Genomic DNA, 21986 nt, shown 5'->3' with positions numbered 1-21986 from the left:
CGCACCGGGTGAAATCCATCCCTCCATCTCTGCCTCTCTAAAATCCATTAGCTAACTCACCCCCTCACCTCCCCCTCTTATTGAACACACTTATTACAGAGAGAGAGATAACTCCCCCGCCCCCACCCACACCTCTCATTAGCACAACACACAGTCAATTACCAGCAGGAATTACTGTTGATATACCAGGTCTTTCTGAATCAATGATCACACAGAGACTCCCATTGTTAAGTCACAGCAATGATTTCTGTGTGAAAAGAGCACACACAAACACAAAGAAAACCTGACCTTCCAGAGAGATAGAACACACAGAGGATGATCCTCTCCTAACGCTATGTGTTATTAGTGAGCAGCAACGATACAGATATTGTTCACTGGCTTCACACTCCAGAAACTGACTGGTGTCAAACTGAAACTGACTCCTTTTTATCTTCCTCTGTCAGCTTTAGTCACCTCCATTCTCCCCCTCTCAGCTTTAGTCATCTCCATGCTCTTCCTCTGTCAGCTTTAGTCACCTCCATTCTCCCCCTCTCAGCTTTAGTCATCTCCATGCTCTTCCTCTGTCAGCTTTAGTCATCTCCATTCTCCCCCTCTCAGCTTTAGTCATCTCCATGCTCTTCCTCTGTCAGCTTTAGTCACCTCCATTCTCCCCCTCTCAGCTTTAGTCACCTCCATTCTCCCCCTCTCAGCTTTAGTCATCTCCATGCTCTTCCTCTGTCAGCTTTAGTCACCTCCATTCTCTTCCTCTGTCAGCTTTAGTCACCTCCATGCTCTTCCTCTGTCAGCTTTAGTCACCTCCATTCTCCCCCTCTCAGCTTTAGTCATCTCCATGCTCTTCCTCTGTCAGCTTTAGTCATCTCCATTCTCCCCCTCTCAGCTTTAGTCATCTCCATTCTCCCTCTCTCAGCTTTAGTCACCTCCATTCTCCCCTCTCAGCTTTAGTCATCTCCATGCTCTTCCTCTGTCAGCTTTAGTCATCTCCATTCTCCCCTCTCAGCTTTAGTCACCTCCATTCTCCCCCTCTCAGCTTTAGTCATCTCCATGCTCTTCCTCTGTCAGCTTTAGTCACCTCCATTCTTTAGTCTTTAGTCATCTCCATTCTCTTCCTCTGTCAGCTTTAGTCATCTCCATTCTCTTCCTCTGTCAGCTTTAGTCATCTCCATTCTCCCCCTCTCAGCTTTAGTCACCTCCATTCTCCCCCTCTCAGCTTTAGTCACCTCCATTCTCCCCCTCTCAGCTTTAGTCATCTCCATGCTCTTCCTCTGTCAGCTTTAGTCACCTCCATTCTCTTCCTCTGTCAGCTTTAGTCACCTCCATTCTCTTCCTCTGTCAGCTTTAGTCACCTCCATTCTCCCCCTCTCAGCTTTAGTCATCTCCATTCTCTTCCTCTGTCAGCTTTAGTCATCTCCATGCTCTTCCTCTGTCAGCTTTAGTCACCTCCATTCTCTTCCTCTGTCAGCTTTAGTCACCTCCATTCTCTTCCTCTGTCAGCTTTAGTCACCTCCATTCTCCCCCTCTCAGCTTTAGTCATCTCCATGCTCTTCCTCTGTCAGCTTTAGTCACCTCCATTCTCTTCCTCTGTCAGCTTTAGTCACCTCCATTCTCTTCCTCTGTCAGCTTTAGTCACCTCCATTCTCCCCCTCTCAGCTTTAGTCATCTCCATGCTCTTCCTCTGTCAGCTTTAGTCATCTCCATGCTCTTCCTCTGTCAGCTTTAGTCACCTCCATTCTCTTCCTCTGTCAGCTTTAGTCATCTCCATGCTCTTCCTCTGTCAGCTTTAGTCACCTCCATTCTCTTCCTCTGTCAGCTTTAGTCACCTCCATTCTCTTCCTCTGTCAGCTTTAGTCATCTCCATGCTCTTCCTCTGTCAGCTTTAGTCACCTCCATTCTCTTCCTCTGTCAGCTTTAGTCACCTCCATTCTCCCCCTCAGCTTTAGTCATCTCCATGCTCTTCCTCTGTCAGCTTTAGTCACCTCCATTCTCCCCTCTCAGCTTTAGTCATCTCCATGCTCTTCCTCTGTCAGCTTTAGTCACCTCCATTCTCCCCCTCTCAGCTTTAGTCACCTCCATTCTCCCCCTCTCAGCTTTAGTCACCTCCATTCTCCCCTCTCAGCTTTAGTCACCTCCATTCTCCCCCTCTCAGCTTTAGTCATCTCCATGCTCTTCCTCTGTCAGCTTTAGTCACCTCCATTCTCCCCCTCTCAGCTTTAGTCATCTCCATGCTCTTCCTCTGTCAGCTTTAGTCACCTCCATGCTCTTCCTCTGTCAGCTTTAGTCACCTCCATTCTCCCCTCTCAGCTTTAGTCATCTCCATGCTCTTCCTCTGTCAGCTTTAGTCACCTCCATTCCCCCTCTCAGCTTTAGTCATCTCCATGCTCTTCCTCTGTCAGCTTTAGTCATCTCCATGCTCTCCCCTCTCAGCTTTAGTCACCTGCATTCTCCCCTCTCAGCTTTAGTCATCTCCATTATCTTCCTCTGTCAGCTTTAGTCATCTCCATTCTCTTCCTCTCTCAGCTTTAGTCACCTCCATTTTCCCCCTCTCAGCTTTAGTCACCTGCATTCTCCCCTCTCAGCTTTAGTCATCTCCATTCTCCCCCTCTCAGCTTTAGTCATCTCTATTCAACCCCCTCTCAGCTTTAGTCATCTCCATTCTCTTCCTCTCTCAGCTTTAGTCACCTCCATTCTCTTCCTCTCTCAGCTTTAGTCACCTCCATTCTCTTCCTCTCTCAGCTTTAGTCACCTATATTTTTCCTATCAGCTTTAGTCACCTCCTTTCTCTTCCTCTCTCAACTTTAGTCATCTCCATTCTCTTCCTCTCTCTGCTTTAGTCACCTCCATTCTCTTCCTCTCTCAGCTTTAGTAATCTCCATTCTCTTCCTCTCTCAGCTTTAGTCATCTATATTCTCCCCCTCACAGCTTTAGTCATCTCCATTCTCCCCCTCTCAGTTTTAGTCATCCTCATTCTCTTCCTATCGCAGCTTTAGTCACCTCCATTCTCCCCCTCTCAGCTTTAGTCATCTCCATTCTCCCCACCCCTTGAGGATACTGCTGTATACAGTGGACCTATAGGATCACCTTCCTCCAGATTAGTACTATTGGCCCCACCCCTTGAGGTTACTGCTGTATACAGTAGACCTATAGGATCCCCTTCCTCCAGATTAGTACTATTGGCCCCACCCCTGGAGGTTACTGCTGTATACAGTAGACCTATAGGATCCCTTTCCTCCAGATTAGTACTATTGGCCCCACCCCTTGACGTTACTGCTGTATACAGTAGACCTATACGATCACCTTCCTCCAGATTACTACTATTGGCCCCACCCCTTGAGGTTACTGCTGTATACAGTAGACCTATAGGATCCCCTTCCTCCAGATTACTACTATTGGCCCCACCCCTTGAGGTTACTGCTGTATACAGTAGACCTATAGGATCCCCTTCCTCCAGATTACTACTATTGGCCCCACCCCTTGAGGTTACTGCTGTATACAGTAGACCTATAGGATCCCCTTCCTCCAGATTACTACTATTGGCCCCACCCCTTGAGGTTACTGCTGTATACAGTAGACCTATAGGATCACCTTCCTCCAGATTAGTACTATTGGCCCCACCCCTTGAGGTTACTGCTGTATACAGTAGACCTATAGGATCACCTTCCTCCAGATTAGTATACTTTTTGCTTTAGCTTATAAAAACGTAACTTAATGACTTTTAAAAATGTGTTTTAAGGCATTCTGGGTGGGGGGGTACAAAAATGGTTGATGGGGGTAGGTCAGGTGGGCAAAAATGTGCAATGTCTTAATGTTTTATCTAGCAAAAATATATAATACATTTTTTTTTTAAAGAACCACACTTTTTGTGTGTGTGTGTGTGTGTGTGTGTGTGTGTGTGTGTGTGTTTCGCTTCATGCTGAACCCAGGAGAAGCCGACTCCCTTGAGCCACACGAGTCACTACTCTAATTAAAATCAATAAGCCCCAGGACAAAGTCAAAGTGAACCCAATATTAAGTCTGTAACCCCCATCATTCAATTCCCTTTACTGCTAACATCTCAGTGTGTCTACAACTCACTTTACTGTGTCAGCAGACAATCAGCTCTGTGGCTAGATCCAACAACCCTTCCAGTGCTGAGACCACAGGCTAGACTTATCCAGTTAGTACCCAATGGTACACACAAACACTGTCTAACGATCCCCGGTTGCATTTCATTAGTGCTTCCTGGTCGATCTCCCTTTTTGCATTTCGGAACCCTGGAGTAACTGTGGAGACCCAGGAACACTGTGAGGTCTGCAGAATCCTTCGATCTGTCTTTTTAAACAAGTTTATCCCATCACAGCCTCCTGAATTTAAATATGCAAACAATAAAAAACGGATAATTTTCTGCTGATAATTGCAAATGCATATAACTGAATGAATTGTGGTGGGTGTGCGCAATATGTGATTAATAACTCCCGAATCATCATTAACTAATAGGTTTAGGAAGCTGGTCAATACGGTCTGGCTCTGGCTCCTTGTTCCTCATTGTGTTGAATTGACACCTGGTATGCAAAGTACATAATCACAGAGAACAATGAACATGGAATTATCATATTTCAACGTTCCTAAACCTGTTGGATAAACGTCAAATATCATCTTGAGCTTGTGAGATCAAGTTGTTGAGGACACAGAGAACTCTTCCCAAAACACAACATAGGACAGTGCGAAGGTCACAGACAAGAGGTCACTTTCATTTACAGTCATATTGTGAATGTCCAAAAGTAATTTTACAGCTGAATTTTCATTTAAAAAATGATAACAATCCATACAGTAGATGTTATTTTAATGCACTTCCTCTAACTAACCAGTGTATTCAGACACACCAGAGTGAAAAAAGACACCAGCTATTTGGTTTGGCTGTTTTTGTCTCCTCAATACAAAACTTTATAATTATGATGAAGTGCTGTACAAAGCAATGTTTCCAAATAGAGGTTAATTCATTTGAAACAGATATCAACCCCTCCTCGATCTGAACAGCATGGTGAAGGCCTCACGCCAACCCCTCCTCAAACAGCATGGTGAAGGCCTCACGCCAACCCCTCCTCAAACAGCATGGTGAAGGCCTCACGCCAACCCCTCCTCAAACAGCATGGTGAAGGCCTCACGCCAACCCCTCCTCAAACAGCATGGTGAAGGCCTCACGCAACCCCTCCTCAAACAGCATGGTGAAGGCCTCACGCCAACCCCTCCTCAAACAGCATGGTGAAGGCCTCACGCCAACCCCTCCTCAAACAGCATGGTGAAGGCCTCACGCCAACCCCTCCTCAAACAGCATGGTGAAGGCCTCACGACCCCTCCTCAAACAGCATGGTGAAGGCCTCACGCCAACCCCTCCTCAAACAGCATGGTGAAGGCCTCACGCCAACCCCCCTCTGAACAGCATGGTGAAGGCCTCACGCCAACCCCTCCTCAAACAGCATGGTGAAGGCCTCACGCCAACCCCTCCTCAAACAGCATGGTGAAGGCCTCACGCCAACCCCCCCTCAAACAGCATGGTGAAGGCCTCACGCCAACCCCTGCTCGAACAGCATGGTGAAGGCCTCACGCCAACCCCCTCGAACAGCATGGTGAAGGCCTCACGCCAACCCCTCTGAACAGCATGGTGAAGGCCTCACGCCAACCCCTCCTCGATCTGAACAGCATGGTGAAGGTCTCACGCCAACCCCTCCTCGAACAGCATGGTGAAGGCCTCACGCCAACCCCCTCGATCTGAACAGCATGGTGAAGGCCTCACGCCAACCCCTCCTAGAACAGCATGGTGAAGGCCTCACGCCAACCCCCTCGATCTGAACAGCATGGTGAAGGCCTCACGCCAACCCCTCCTGAACAGCATGGTGAAGGCCTCACGCCAATCCCTCCTCGATCTGAACAGCATGGTGAAAGCCTCACGCCAACCCCTCCTCAAACAGCATGGTGAAGGCCTCACGCCAACCCCTCCTCGAACAGCATGGTGAAGGCCTCACGCCAACCCCTCCTCGATCTGAACAGCATGGTGAAGGTCTCACGCCAACCCCTCCTCGAACAGCATGGTGAAGGCCTCACGCCAACCCCTCCTCGATCTGAACAGCATGGTGAAGGCCTCACGCCAACCCCTCCTCGATCTGAACAGCATGGTGAAGGCCTCACGCCAGCACCTGACAACACCCAAGTCTATCACCAGGCAGTCTTCTGCGCAACATGATCAAGAACAGAAAGTCTGATTCTATGTCCGGCAACAGCTTGAAGACGCATAATGGATCGATAGAGAGAAAGGTAGAGAAAAACGGACCAATAGAGAGAGAGAGAGAAAAACGGACCAATAGAGAGAGAGAGAAAAACGGACCAATAGAGAGAACGAGAGAAAAACAGACCAATAGAGAGAAAGAGAGAAAAGTGGACCAATAGAGAGAAAGAGAGAAAAACGGACCAATAGAGAGAAAGAGAGAAAAATAGACCAATAGAGAGAAAGAAGGAGAAGGAGAAGAAGAGGTGGAGGAGAGGGAGAGGAGGAAACGGTTGACTAAGGTGAATAAAGTGTCTGAGTGTGTGTAAATACTGTAAAGTGGAAACCAGGGTCGAGCATGGACTGATGTTTGGACTTGGAGTTTAGATTAGAAAATGACAGTTGGTGGAAATCCAAACCAACTGCTATCAGAATAAGATGCTGCTTTTGGACATAACATTTTAAAAAACATTTTCAAATCAGGAAATACTCTACTTTTATTAACCTACAAATAAAATAAAGAATAGATACCATTTTGGGATGGGAAATAACAAATGGAAACATGTCTCGACAATACAGCACCAAACAAACTAGATACAAAATAAAACCTGTGAGATCACATTTACATAGTGGGTGACAAAACATAACTCTGTGACACTTATAAACTAACACAGAACAAGCTAGAATTAAGGTCAAGAAGCAATGCAAAATGTACACATCCAAAAGATAAATACATCATTTAAATGAAAACTTTATACAGAAATCCCTGTTTTGTCTCCAAATCCGTGATTCTCATTTTTGCAAAGTATAGATGATGAGAGCTTGAAGGTCAAATGACCATCTGTGTCGAGAGCTGCCTTAAGACATATTTAAGTTTATATTATATTTAGAAGTAGAACTTTGGTAAAACAAAGTCAAATAAATCAAATAATAAACCCATCATTTTTATATTTATAGACACAAATATGTTACATCAATTGTCATTCTAATCTGATATTTCATCAAACGTGTTTTCTGATTGAAATTAAAAGGGAATTGCACATCTCTGATCATATTTCTGTGATAAGTTAGCAGCAAAAATCTTTGTCAAAATTGTAGAAGTTATCTTTCAGCTCCGTGTGTTTGAGTCCTTTAAAAGGACAATCCAGTTGAAACAACAACATAGTATGGTCCCCGTCACTGTTTCAGTTAAAAGCTGAGAGATGGAGAAATGTAACCACTCTCAAATTCCTACACATGACTATGGATGCATCCATGATATGGACATTATCATTTGAACTGTGTTTTCGAGGCTATACAGTGTTTGTTTACAGTTACTAAATGTAATCTGATACAAGACAGCTTAGTTACAACCCATGTTAACTCCTATCCAGTCATGTCAGAGCTATCTACTTACACAAACCCTTATAGCCAATCAGCTTCAGTGCTGTTTGTATGTGTTACAGTCTGTAGGAAGGCATACAATAGATCTTAAACAATATAACTTAAACATTATACCAATAAATACGCATACAAATAAATGCTTTTGTCATGAGGTCAGTAATATTGTCACTCAATTGTGATGTGGACACGGTCATGAGACATCTTACAGTCCTTCCTCAATTAAATTACATTCGATTCAGTTTGATTAAATTCAGTTCGATTAAATTAAATTAATATAACCGTATTATTCGACTCCAAGGTGTGTCTGAGAAGGTTCACAAATTCACCAGGAAGGAAATGACATCAACAAATGTTATGTTTGTTGTTTTCTTCCTCCTTCTTCCTTCCAATGAGATTCCTTCTAGAAAGGCCTGAGTTTAACAATTTAGAGTTCAGTGTTCTGTTCAGGTCCAGAGGGTTGGAGTGTGACACAGGGACATGTCAGACATGTTCTCTCCCCGTCAACATTCCCAAATCCTCAACGTTCACAGATCTACTTGGATGGATCAATCATCCTGGGAATCACTGTTTGTGGGAAGAGAGGAAAAGGAGTGAGACAGAGACAGAGAGAAAGAGAGAGAAATAAAGAGAGAGAGAGAAACACACAGAGAGAGGAAGGTCAGTCTGTGTTTAATCCGTCATCAGAACAGTCACATAACGGCAAATATGTTCCAGCATCTGGTGTACAAAGATATCTCTCTCTCTCTCTCTCTCTCTCTCTCTCTCTCAAACCCTACCTTAATCAACCTCTCCCTTTAACTTCCCTTATTCTCCCTCTCAAACCCTACCTTAATCAACCTCTCTCCTTAACTTCCTTTATTCTCCTTCTCAAACCCTACCTTAATCAACCTCTCTCCTTAACTTCCCTTATTCTCCTTCTCAAACCCTACCTTAATCAACCTCTCCCCTTAACTTCCCTTATTCTCCTTCTCAAACCCTACCTTAATCAACCTCTCCCCTTAACTTCCCTTATTCTCCCTCTAAAACCCGACCTTTTTTCTCTCCCTCCTCTCCTTAACTTCCCTTATTCTCCCTCTAAAACCCGACCTTTTTTCTCTCCCTCCTCTCCTCACCCCTGTTCTCCTTCCCCTTCCTCCCCATGACACCAAGGCTATATCCTCACTCCCCCACCCCCTTTATACAGAGACCACAGAGGGGTTCCTGTCCTGCTCCACTCCACTAATTCTCTGCTTATGTCCTAAGTGTTTCCAGCTCTGTGGGATTAAAGAAGGAGCTGTGTGTGTGTGATTCTGTGTGTCTCTGTGTCTCAGCAGCACACCGATGGACAGGTAGCTGTGGTTAGCTGTCATCAACAGGAAGAGAGAGAGGGAGGAGAGAGGAAGAGAGGGAGAGAAAAGAGAGGAGAGAGGGAGAGAGAGAGAGGAGAAAGGAGAGAGGAAGCGAGGAAGAGCAGAGGAGAGAAGAAGAGAGGAGGAGAGAGGAAGAGAGAGGAAGAGAGAGAGGGAGGAGAAAGGGAGGGAGAGAGGGAAAGAGCACCTGTATCAACCTGTATGGACCTTATGTCAGACTAAAGCAGTGGATAGACCTTATGGCAGACAAGCAGTGGATAGACCTTATGGCAGACTAAAGCAGTGGATAGACCTTATGGCAGACTAAAGCAGTGGATAGACCTTATGGCAGACTAAAGCAGTGGATAGACCTTATGGCAGACTAAAGCAGTGGATAGACCTTATGGCAGACTAAAGCAGTGGATAGACCTTATGGCAGACTAAAGCAGTGGATAGACCTTATGGCAGACTAAAGCAGTGGATAGACCTTATGGCAGACAAAAGCAGTGGATAGACCTTATGGCAGACTAAAGCACTGGATAGACCTTATGGCAGACTAAAGCAGTGGATAGACCTTATGGCAGACTAAAGCAGTAGTTCCCACATGATTCACTGTTTCCCTGCTGTCACCAACCTGAAGGATTTAGTTTGTTTTCGTATGACCCACAAAGTCAACACAACGGGCCTCTCTGAAAGGCTAAACTTTAAAGCTATTTTCAGCTAGCTTAGTATTAGCCACAACACACCACTGGCTTCCTCTGATCATATGAGAAACAACTGGACTAGAAGAAGACAAATACAGAGAAAGGGAAGTCCTGTGGACAAGGAAAGATGAGAAAAACCCCTGTGGAGAGGGAGTGATGGTAGATGGAGTGAACCAATATAATGAAGGATTGATGGGTGATTACATGAAGAGAGAGAGAGAGAGAGAGAGAGAAAGAGAGAGAGAGAGAGAGCTAACATACTTCAGGAGAAGGATTGATGGGTGATTATGAAGAGAGAGAGAGAGAGAGAGAGAGAGAGAGAGAGAGAGAGAGAGAGCTAACATACTTCAGGAGAAGGATTGATGGGTGATTACATGAAAGAGAGAGAGAGAGAGAGAGAGAGAGAGAGAGAGAGAGAGAGAGAGAGAGCTAACATACTTCAGGAGAAGGATTGATGGGTGATTCAGGAGAAGGCTTGATGGGTGATTACATGAAGAGAGAGCTAACATACATCAGGAGAAGGCTTGATGGGTGATTACATGAAGAGAGAGCTAACATACTTCAGGAGAAGGCCAGACCCTGAAGAGAGCTGGAGGGGGAGTCCACGAAAGACTGATCTACTGGAGGGGAGGAAGAGAGGGAGATAGAAAGAGGGGGGGGGAGAAGAAGACAAAGAGGGGAAATTGGGAGAGAAGGGTAAAGAAAACCACAGCATTATTACATTATTATAAAAGGGGATAGGGGGTATCAAGAGAGGTATAGAGTTGGCTTGACTAATAGACTAATTGCTTAACTTTCCATAGACTAATTACTGCCTCGCTAGCATGTTAACTGGCCAATATGCTAGCTTACCTTGCAGTCCGTTAGCAATAGTGCTGGTGCAGGTGAGTGGAGGGGAGGTCTGCGGCCGTACGACGGGGGCGAAGGCGCTCTTCTGTTTAACCGCAGCAGACACCATGTTGGCCGGAGAGAAGGAGAAGATGCCCGAAGAACTACTGCAATTAGAGGGAAGATTGGTGGTGGAGGCCATGATGGGACTGGAGGGAACGACTGGAGGAGAGAGAAAGATAGAGAGGAGGAGGGAGAGTGAGGAGGGAGGAGGAGAGAGAGGAGGGATAGGTAGGAGAGAGGGGGAGAGAGAGAGGAGGAAGGAGAGAGAGAGAGAGAGGGAGAGAGAAGGGGCAGGGAGGAGGGAGAGGATTGAGGGGAAGGGCAGGAAAGAAAGGAGGAACGAGGAGGATAGAGGCAGGATTAGAGAGAGGGATGGGAACAGAGAAGGGGGTGGCGAGAGGAACAGAAGGGGACTGGTCAACAGATGACAACAGGACTCAGTTCAGCTGTTATAGATCATAGACAACAGGACTCAGTTCAGCTGTTATATATCTTACAGACAACAGGACTCAGTTCAGCTGTTATAGATCTTATAGACAACAGGACTCAGTTCAGCTGTTGTAGATCTTACAGACAACAGGACTCAGTTCAGCTGTTGTAGATCTTACAGACAACAGGACTCAGTTCAGCTGTTATAGATCTTACAGACAACAGGACTCAGTTCAGCTGTTGTAGATCTTACAGACAACAGGACTCAGTTCAGCTGTTATAGATCATAGACAACAGGACTCAGTTCAGCTGTTGTAGATCTTACAGACAACAGGACTCAGTTCAGCTGTTGTAGATCTTACAGATATCCCAGTAGACTGGGACATTAGCTATTCCCAGAACATTAGCTAAGATTCCTATTAAATTCTAGTTATGGCTTTATTTAAAAAATTATGATGATATCATTTAAAAAATATATATTTTCCCGATTAAAATTAAATATCCTTGGAATGTTCTCCTAACATTCACTAAAATGCACAACATCTGTAACAACCACCACATAACATCCCCAAAAAGTTGTTATCTGGTTTCCTGGTAATGTAATAACACAACACACCAGTAATGTTTTCCCAGCAAACCAAAATTGGTTCTGTGAAAGTTCCCAGGACTTTCGCTAGGTTGAGGCAAATGTTCTCATAGTACCAAACTGTCCAGTCAAGCTGATGATTATACAATGTTTTTATCAAACGTTCACCTGATGTTGCAAACAGGTTGTTTCGTCTGCTCTTTAATGGTTCCCAGAATGTTTCATTAGGTTGTGCTAACAGCCTGGTGGGAACATCACAAAATATATCTTCCCAAAACGAAAAAAAAACTGTACAGTTATGCGGTTGATTCGACACTGTTTATTTTAGGGGACAAGAAACATTCACCTGATGTTGCAAGAACGTTCCTGGAACACATTTAATCTGTTCTTTAAAGGTTCCCAGAATGTTTATTTAGGTTATGGGAACGTTGTGGGGATCTGACAAGAGAGAGGTTCCCAAAACACTAAAACTGTCCAGTTGTGCCACATTCAGTTAATGTTTGTATCAGGGTGCACAAAACCTTCCTTTGATGTTGCCAGAATGTTGACAGAGCTGCCTTTTCAAGGTTCCCAGAACATTTCATTAGGTTATGGGAACAGTGTGGGTATATTACAAGACATAGGTTCCCAAAACACAAAATACCCTCAGTTACATTTCATAGCTCTGCCTGTCCAAATGGCAGCCTATATAGTACACATGGCAGCCTATATAGTACACATGATATCCTATATAGTACACATGGCTGACTATATAGTACACATGATATCCTATATAGTACACATGGCTGACTATACAGTACACATGACATCCTATATAGTACACATGGCTGACTATATAGTACACATGATATCCTATATAGTACACATGGCTGACTATACAGTACACATGACAGCCTATATAGTACACATGGCAGCCTATATAGTACACATGATATCCTATATAGTACACATGACATCCTATATAGTACACATGGCTGACTATATAGTACACATGACATGCTATATAGTACACATGGCTGACTATATAGTACACATGACAGCCTATATAGTACACATGGCAGCCTATATAGTACACATGATATCCTATATAGTACACATGACATCCTATATAGTACACATGGCTGACTATATAGTACACATGATATCCTATATAGTACACATGATATCCTATATAGTACACATGATATCCTATATAGTACACATGACATCCTATATAGTACACATGGCTGACTATATAGTACACATGACATGCTATATAGTACACATGACATCCTATATAGTGCACATGGCTGACTATATTGTACACATGACATCCTATAGTACACATGACATCCTATATAGTACACATGATATCCTATATGACATGTCATCCTATATAGTACACATGATATCCTATATAGTACACATGATATCCTATATAGTGACATGACATCCTATATATGTACATGTCACATGACATCCTATATAGTACACATAGTACACATGACAGCCTATATAGTACACATGATATCTATATAGTACACATGACAGCCTATATAGTGCACATGGCTGACTATATAGTACACATGACATGCTATATAGTACACATGACATCCTATATAGTGCACATGGCTGACTATATAGTACACATGACATCCTATATAGTACACATGGCTGACTATATAGTACACATGACATCCTATATAGTACACATGACATCCTATATAGTACACATGATATCCTATATAGTACACATGTCATCCTATATAGTACACATGATATCCTATATAGTACACATGATATCCTATATAGTACACATGACAGCCTATATAGTACACATGATATCCTATATAGTACACATGACATGCTATATAGTACACATGATATCCTATATAGTACACATGACATCCTATATAGTACACATGGCTGACTATATAGTACACATGACATCCTATATAGTACACATGGCTGACTATATAGTACACATGGCTGACTATATAGTACACATGACAGCCTATATAGTACACATGACATCCTATATAGTACACATGACAGCCTATATAGTACACATGACAGCCTATATAGGGCTCTACCTTTGACCAGGCCACATAGGCCAGTATGTAGGCAATAGAGTGCCATTTTCCACTTATGAAGGAGGTCTAACAAATCATTTAATGACAACTAGTAGTAGTAAGCCGGCCAGCAGGAAGGTATTGATCAAAAGTGTCTGCATTGTGTGTGTGTGTGTGTGTCTGTGTGTTTGATTGAAAGTGTCTGCATTGTTGTGTGTGTGTGTGTGTGTGTGTGTGTGTGTGTTTGATTGAAAGTGTCTTCTGTCATCGATGGTCCATTTGAGCATGTTAAAATACGTGTTAACATTCAAGAGAATTAAAGAGCTGGAATTGAATTAGCTTCTCCTGCAATTAGTTTATTGATTTAATTAAGCGTCTTTAATGTAGGGGGGAGGAGGAGAGATAATGAGAATAGCCATTATAGACAGCTGGGGGAGGAGGAGAGAGAATGAGAACAGCCATTATAGACATAAAGGACGCTCTTAAAGAAACCCATGGTCTTTCACCGCCCCTTTCTTTTTCATTAAACATTTCTCTCACCTATAGCTCTCTCTTTTTATCCTAGGGCATAGCATGTAGGGCACAGGGTATAGTGTGGAGGGTTCATTGTGGCACTCAATGGTATAGTATTTTAGTGTGTAGTGTGGACAGTGTAGTGTGGTACTCACTAGCGTAGGGTGAGTTGGCGGCTGACCCGTTGAGGAAGTTGGGTGAGGTTCCTAGCGTGGTCATGCCAGAGTCAGTGTAGCCGTTCATGCTAGTGGAAACAGAGCTGTAGCTGGTCTGCTGTGGAGTGGTGCTGGGGACATAACCATGAGGAGATGCACTGCTGCTACTCCTACTGTAACCTAGAGGTAGGGAGGGAGAGGGGAGACGAGGGGGAGAGGGGAGGAGAGCGAGCGAGAGAGGAGGGGGGAGAGAGTGATACAGGGAGGAGGTGGGGATGGGGGGGAAGAGAGAGGAGAGAGAATTATGAAAGAGAGAGATGAAAAAAGAGAGAGAATGAGACAAATATATAAAACAGTTATAAGTAGTTTTCATACATTACACAAAACCATTTAACTTCCTGGTTCCTATGTTTTGGCTCACCCTGATTGGCTGTCTGTGTGACCTCTGACCCGGGGAAGGAGTTGACGGCCATCATGCTGGCGTGGACGGAGCCGCTGCCTAACAGCTGGTTGTGGCCGCGTGGCACCGTCGTATACAACACCTCTGCCATGTCAGCTGCCCGCTTCAAAATCATCTCCTGACAGAGAGAGGCATGTCAGATTCCATTTAATGGAATAGAAAATAATATAATTAAATGCAATAAAGTTATTCTATAAGGCTGAGTTGTTTATTTTCTTCTAACTACATCTCTCAAAAAGTGCAGTGTGTAAAGTCAGAACAGTCACTGCCTGTCACCAAGGGAGTACCCCAAGGCTTGATCCTAGGCCCCACCCTCTTCTCAATTTACATCAGCAACATAGCTCAGGCAGTAGGAAGCTCTCTCATCCATGTTTATGCAGATGATACAGTCCTATACGCAGCAGAACCCTCCCTGGATTTTACTTTAAACGCTCCACAACAAAGCTTTCTTAGTGTCCAACAAGCTTTCTCTACCCTTAATCTTATTCGGAACACCTCCAAAACAAAGTTCTTGTGGTTCTGTAAGAAGAATGCCCCTCTTCCCACAGGTGTTACTACTACCTCTGAGGGTTAAGAGTTTGAGGTAGTCACCTCATACATGTACTTGAGAGTATGGCTAGATAGTACCCTGTCCTTCTCTAAGCACATATCCAAGCTGCAGGCTAAGGTTAAATCTAGACAGTCCCCAAAGCACACACATCTCCGAGTCACTCCTCTTTTCAGTTTGCTGCAGCTAGCGACTGGAACGAGCTGGTCAGTTTTATCTCTACATTCAAAGACTCAGTCATGGACAGTCTTACTGACAGTTGTGGCTGCTTCGCGTGATGTATTGTTGTCTCTACCTTTTTGCCCTTTGTGCTGTTGTCTGTGCCTAACAATGTTGTTACCATGCTGTGTTGTCATGTGTTGCTGCCATGTTGTGTTGCTACCATGTTGCGGTGTTGTCTTAGGTCTCTCTTTAAATCAAATCAAACCTTATTTGCCACATGCGCCGAACACAACAAGTGTAGACTTTACCGTGAAATGCTTACTTACAAGCCCTTAACCAACAGTGCAGTTCAAGAAGAAGAAAATATTTACCAAGTAGGCTCAGATAAGAAGTAATAATAAAAAGTAACACAATAAGAATAACAATAACGAGGCTATATACAGGGGGCACCGGTACACCGGTAATCTGTACATGTAGGTGGGGGTGAACTGACTATGGATAGGTAACAAACGAACAGCTAAAGGAAGATGGCGGACTGAACGTAGTTATGTAGAGCACCTCAAGATAAAAACGTAATATTCAAAATTGGTAAGTTAGACTAAATATTAGCACTACACAATCTGGTGGGTGATAACCTTCAATCTGGATAATAACACAAAACTGTGTGTGGATATATGGAGGCTTAAATAACCTGACCTAGTGAGATATACATGGCGTAGGCTTAATCAAGCTAGTCCTCTTGATTGCTTTCTTATACCATTCTCTCTGGCACCAAAACTTTAAAAAGTGTTGATAGTGGACCGAATGCGGTCGGATCATCACATAATTGGCATATATATTACTCTTACAGAATTTCCACGTGGGCGAGGATATTGGAAATTTAATCAAAGCCTACTTGATGAAAAATGAAAAACCATAATTTGCAAATAAATTCATGAAAAATCCTACAATGTGATTTTCTGGATTTTTTTTCATTTTGTCTGTCATAGTTGAAGTGTACCTATGATGAAAATTACAGGCCTCTCTCATCTTTTTAAGTGGGAGAACTTGCACAATTGGTGCCTGACTAAATACTTTTTTGCCCCACTGTAGGTACAGCAGATCCCCTTATTGTATGGGACACTTAGAAATGCCTTTAGAGGCCATGCAATTCAGTACTCATCTATAAAACAAAAGCAATTTAGATTAAAAGAGTCCATATTAACAAAGGAAATTGAAGGACAAAGAGTACAGTTAGATAGCACAAACAACTGTACCATAGAGACAGAATAAAGGGAAAAACAAAAATAAATGGAATAACTTATTAAAGAAAGATCTAGTGTAATATATTCTAAAAATAAAGCGAACTGGATGGAATATGGGGAAAAATGCACCAAATTATTTTTCAATCTTCAATATAGAAAATCTACCAATTTGTTTTTATAGAAACTTGTTACAAATGATGGAGTCAAGCATGTATCACCAAATTATATTTTGAAAGAGGAAGTAAAGTACTTTAAGAATGTGTTTTCGTTTCAGTCTCCTCCATCTCCACTAACCAAAGCTAATTGTATGGAATTTTTCCAAATAATAATGTAAAATTAACATCTATACAGGAAGACTCATGTGAAGCCAAATTACAGAGGAGGAACTGATGCAATTAAAGCCTTTAAGGCTGGGAAAACACCAGGGCTGGATGGCATACCAGTGGAGGTATACCAAACACCAGGGCTGGATGGCATACCAGTGGAAGTATACCAAACACCAGGGCTGGATGGCATACCAGTGGAAGTATACCAAACACCAGGGCTGGATGGCATACCAGTGGAGGTATACCAAACACCAGGGCTGGATGGCATACCAGTGGAGGTATACCAAACACCAGGGCTGGATGGCATACCAAACACCAGTGGCATACCAGTGGAGGTATACCAAACACCAGGTATACCAAACACCAGGGCTGGATGGCATACCAAACACCAGGGCTGGTGGAGTGGGTATACCAAACACCAGGGCTGGATGGCATACCAGTGGAGGTATACCAAACACCAGGGCTGGATGGCATACCAGTGGAAGTATACCAAACACCAGGGCTGGATGGCATACCAGTGGAGGTATACCAAACACCAAACACCAGGGCTGGATGGCATACCAGTGGAGGTATACCAAACACCAGGGCTGGATGACATACCAGTGGAGGTATACCAAACACCAGGGCTGGATGGCAGACCAGTGGAGGTATACCAAACACCAGGGCTGGATGGCATACCAGTGGAGGTATACCAAACACCAGGGCTGGATGGCATACCAGTGGAAGTATACCAAACACCAGGGCTGGAAGGCAGACCAGTGGAGGTATACAACACTTTTTTTATATACTCAGAGGACCATTATTAGCATGTTTTAACCACTCCTATATACATAGTAGATTATCGGACACGCAACAAGATGGTCTGATATCATTATTACAGTGGAAGTATACCAAAAACAGGACCAAGTGGTACTTTTTTATATAAAGATTCCAGTTTTCCATTTACAAAAAATGGATGGTCTGATATCATTATTACTGAAACAGGACCATCAGTGTTGTGATGCAAAAATTATAGCTAGCGCATAGAATTGAAAAAGTATTGTCAGATATTATTATCTTAATCAGACAGGTTTCTTACATGGATGACACATTGGGGATAATATAAGACAAGTACTGGAAACAATAGAATACAATGAAATATCGGTGACACCAGGACTGGTTTTCACAGCTGATTTTGAAAAGGCTTCTGATAAAGTATGACTGGAGTTTATATATAAATGCCTAGAATATTTCAATTTTGGGAATCTCTTTTATAATGGGTTAAAGATATGTATAGTAACCCTTGGTGTAAAATAGTAAATGATGGCTACATCTCAGAATGTTTTAAACTGTCAAGAGGAGTAAAACAAGGTTGTCCACTATCGGCATATCTATATATTATTTCCATTGAAATGTTAGCTGTTAAAATTAGATCCAACAATAATATAATAATATTAAGGGATTATAAATCCGTGGCTTAAAAACAAAGGTGTCATTGTATGCTGATGATACATGTATTCTTTTAAAACCACAATTAGAGTCTCTCCTCAGCCTCTTAGAGGATCTAGATACTTTTGCTATCCTCTCTGGATTAAAACCAAATTATGATATCACGTATCGGATCACTAAAAAAATGCAAATTTTACATTACCTTGTAGTTTACCAATAAAATGGTCTGATGGAGATGTGGACATACTCGGTATAGAAATCCCAAGAGAAATACATTATCTCACTCCAATACTTTTTATAGAAAGTTAGTAAAAATAGATAAGATCTTGCTACCATGGAAAAGAAAATACCTGTATATTTGTGGAAAATCCCCCTGATTAACTCTTCAGTCATATCACAGTTGACCTATTTGCTTATGGTTTTGCCTACACCTAGTGACCTGCTTTTTAAATTATATGAACAAAAAATATTCAATTTGATTTGGAACGGCAAGCCAGACAAAATTAAAAGGGCCTATTTATATAATGAATATGAATTTGGATGGAAGAAATGATTCAATATTAAGGGGGAGGAAGGCATGTAGACTTAAATCCAAACTGGTTTTCTAGTAAATTAGTAGGAATGTCTCACCCCATGTTCAAGAATGGCATTTCCCCTTTATTCAGATTACACCTGCTCACTTTCAGTTGTTTGAAATGGAAATAATCTCCAAAATATCGTTATGTTTTAAACAAGCCTTAGAAAGTTGGTTGCAATTCCAGTTTAATCCACCTGAAAAGACAGAACAAATTATACAACAAATATTATTGTTAAACTCAAATATAACAATTGAGAAAAAATGTTTAAAAAAGGTATAATTTTAGTGAATGATATTAGTGTGATACATAAAAACATATACCAATTTCATTTAAAACAAACTGACAGCTGTGCCATATAAACTGCAAAATAGTTGGGAAGAGATTTTTGATGTACCCATTCCATGGCGCATGGTTTATGAACTGACACGCAAAACAACTCCGGATTCAAAACTTCAATTTTTTCAATTTAAATTACTATACAAAATTCTTGCAACCAATATAATGCTATATATATATGGGGGATACAATCTTACCAGCTCTCCAGATTTTGCTGTGAGGAGGCAGAGTCATTAGATCATTTATTTTGGTACTGTCCATATGTAGCTCGTTTTTGGTTACAGGTTCAGGAATGGCTGAAGAATTGCAACATTTGCCTAGAACTAACGCTGCAGATATCAATAATGGTGATTTGAAAAGCCATAGTCAATCAATCAATAATATAATAATTATTTTAGAAAAAAAGTGTATCTTTAATTTACAATCCGTAGCAGCTATGAGAATAGAACGGTTCAGTACTTTTGTGAAGCATGACAGCACAGTTGAAAAAGATATGGCAAGTAGAAATCCAAAATGGATGGTGTTGAGAGATAGATGGGAGGGCTTGAATGGAGCTGAAGGGTGGGACTAATAACAAGATAACCGATGTAAAACATACGGGGTCTGTAAAATGTATATACTGTATGTTCAGAAATGTTGAGAAATAGCACAGTTACAAATAGAAATCAAACTGGATGGACATCAGAAATAGAGGAAGGACTAAAACCAAACAAAATATAACTATGTAAAATAGATATATGCATGAACTGAAGGTAGAAGCAAAAGTAATTGTTTATTAGTTTACTCTAATTGGGGGAGGGTGGTAGGGTTTGTGGGGAATAATAAAGGTATAATCTAAAAAATATATGTATATCTACAGTGGGGCAAAAAAGTATTTAGTCAGCCACCAATTGTGCAAGTTCTCCCACTTAAAAAGACGAGAGTGGCCTGTAATTTTCATCATAGGTACACTTCAACTACGACAGACAAAATGAGAAGAAAAAATCCAGAAAATCACATTGTAGGATTTTTAATTAATTTATTGGCAAATTATGGTGGAAAATAAGTATTTGGTCAATAACAAAAATTTATCTCAATACCCTTTGTTGGCAATGACAGAGGTCAAACGTTTTCTGTAAGTCTTCACAAGGTTTTCACACACTGTTGCTGGTATTTTGGCCCATTTCTCCATGCAGATCTCCTCTAGAGCAGTGATGTTTTGGGGCTGTTGCTGGGCAACACAGACTTTCAACTCCCTCCAAAGATTTTCTATGGGGTTGAGATCTGGAGACTGGCTAGGCCACTCCAGGACCTTGAAATGCTTCTTACGAAGCCACTCCTTCGTTGCCCGGGCGGTGTGTTTGGGATCATTGTCATGCTGAAAGACCCAGCCACATTTCATCTTCAATGCCCTTGCTGATGGAATGAGGTTTTCACTCAAAATCTCACGATACATGGCCCCATTCATTCTTTCCTTTACACGGATCAGTCGTCCTGGTCCCTTTGCAGAAAAACAGCCCCAAAGCATGATGTTTCCACCCCCGTGCTTCACAGCAGGTATGATGGTGTTCTTTGGACAACTCAGCATTCTTTGTCCTCCAAACACAACGAGTTGAGTTTTTACCAAAAAGTTATATTTTGGTTTCATCTGACCATATGACATTCTCCTAATCTTCTTCTGGATCATCCAAATGCTCTCTAGCAAACTTCAGACGGGCCTGGACATGTACTGGCTTAAGCAGGGGGACACGTCTGGCACTGCAGGATTTGAGTACCTGGTGGTGTAGTGTGTTACTGATGGTAGGCTTTGTTACTTTGGTCCCAGCTCTCTGCAGGTCATTCACTAGGTCCCCCCGTGTGGTTCTGGGATTTTTTGCTCACCGTTCTTGTGATCATTTTGACCCCACAGGGTGAGATCTTGCGTGGAGCCCCAGATCGAGGGAGATTATCAGTGGTCTTGCATGTCTTCCATTTCCTAATAATTGCTCCCACAGCTGATTTCTTCAAACCAAGCTGCTTACCTATTGCAGATTTAGTCTTCCCAGCCTGGTGCAGGTCTACAATTTAGTTTCTGGTGTCCTTTGACAGCTCTTTGGTCTTGGCCATAGTGGAGTTTGAAGTGTGACTGTTTGAGGTTGTGGACAGGTGTCTTTTATACTGATAACAAGTTCAAACAGGTGCCATTAATACAGGTAACGAGTGGAGGACAGAGGAGCCTCTTAAAGAAGAAGTTACAGGTCTGTGAGAGCCAGAAATCTTGCTTGTTTGTAGGTGACCAAATACTTATTTTCCACCATAATTTGCAAATAAATTCATTGAAAATCCTACAATGTGATTTTCTGGATTTCTTTTTCTCATTTTGTCTGTCATAGTTGAAGTGTACCTATGATGAAAATTACAGGCCTCTCTCATCTTTTTAAGTGGGAGAACTTGCACAATTGGTGGCTGACTAAATACTTTTTTGCCCCACTGTATATAGATATGTGCATGTATGTATGTACTGTAGGTATATATGTGTATATGTATGAATGTTTATGTATGCATATGTATATGTATGGGTATGTATGTATATTTATATGGATATATATTTACCTAAGAAAGATATGGGGGATTGGAAATGATGCAGACAATTACATTGATGGAAGCAACAA

At 42.3% G+C, this 21986-nt stretch overlaps 1 protein-coding gene across 2 annotated transcripts in view; it reads right to left on the bottom strand.

The window, feature by feature from the left end:
* Positions 1-6714: 6714 nt before the first annotated feature.
* Positions 6715-21986, bottom strand: part of LOC112235250 (transcription factor COE1-A-like) — a 103815-nt gene continuing 88543 nt past the window's right edge. Inside the window, exons 13-17 of one of the 2 annotated variants that reach the window (XM_042303329.1) lie at positions 14697-14853; positions 14276-14455; positions 10503-10700; positions 10211-10270; positions 6715-8182 (exon numbers count right to left, since the gene is read on the bottom strand). In XM_042303329.1, the coding sequence (XP_042159263.1) occupies positions 10212-10270; positions 10503-10700; positions 14276-14455; positions 14697-14853 (594 nt within the window). In that variant the 3' untranslated portion in view covers positions 6715-8182; position 10211. The remainder of the gene's footprint in view (positions 8183-10210; positions 10271-10502; positions 10701-14275; positions 14456-14696; positions 14854-21986) is intronic. The other variant, XM_042303330.1, reaches the window with a different exon arrangement.

Source organism: Oncorhynchus tshawytscha, linkage group LG21 (assembly GCF_018296145.1).
Source record: "Oncorhynchus tshawytscha isolate Ot180627B linkage group LG21, Otsh_v2.0, whole genome shotgun sequence".
Lineage (NCBI taxonomy): Eukaryota > Metazoa > Chordata > Actinopteri > Salmoniformes > Salmonidae > Oncorhynchus > Oncorhynchus tshawytscha.
This window is presented reverse-complemented; position numbering and strand designations above follow the sequence as displayed.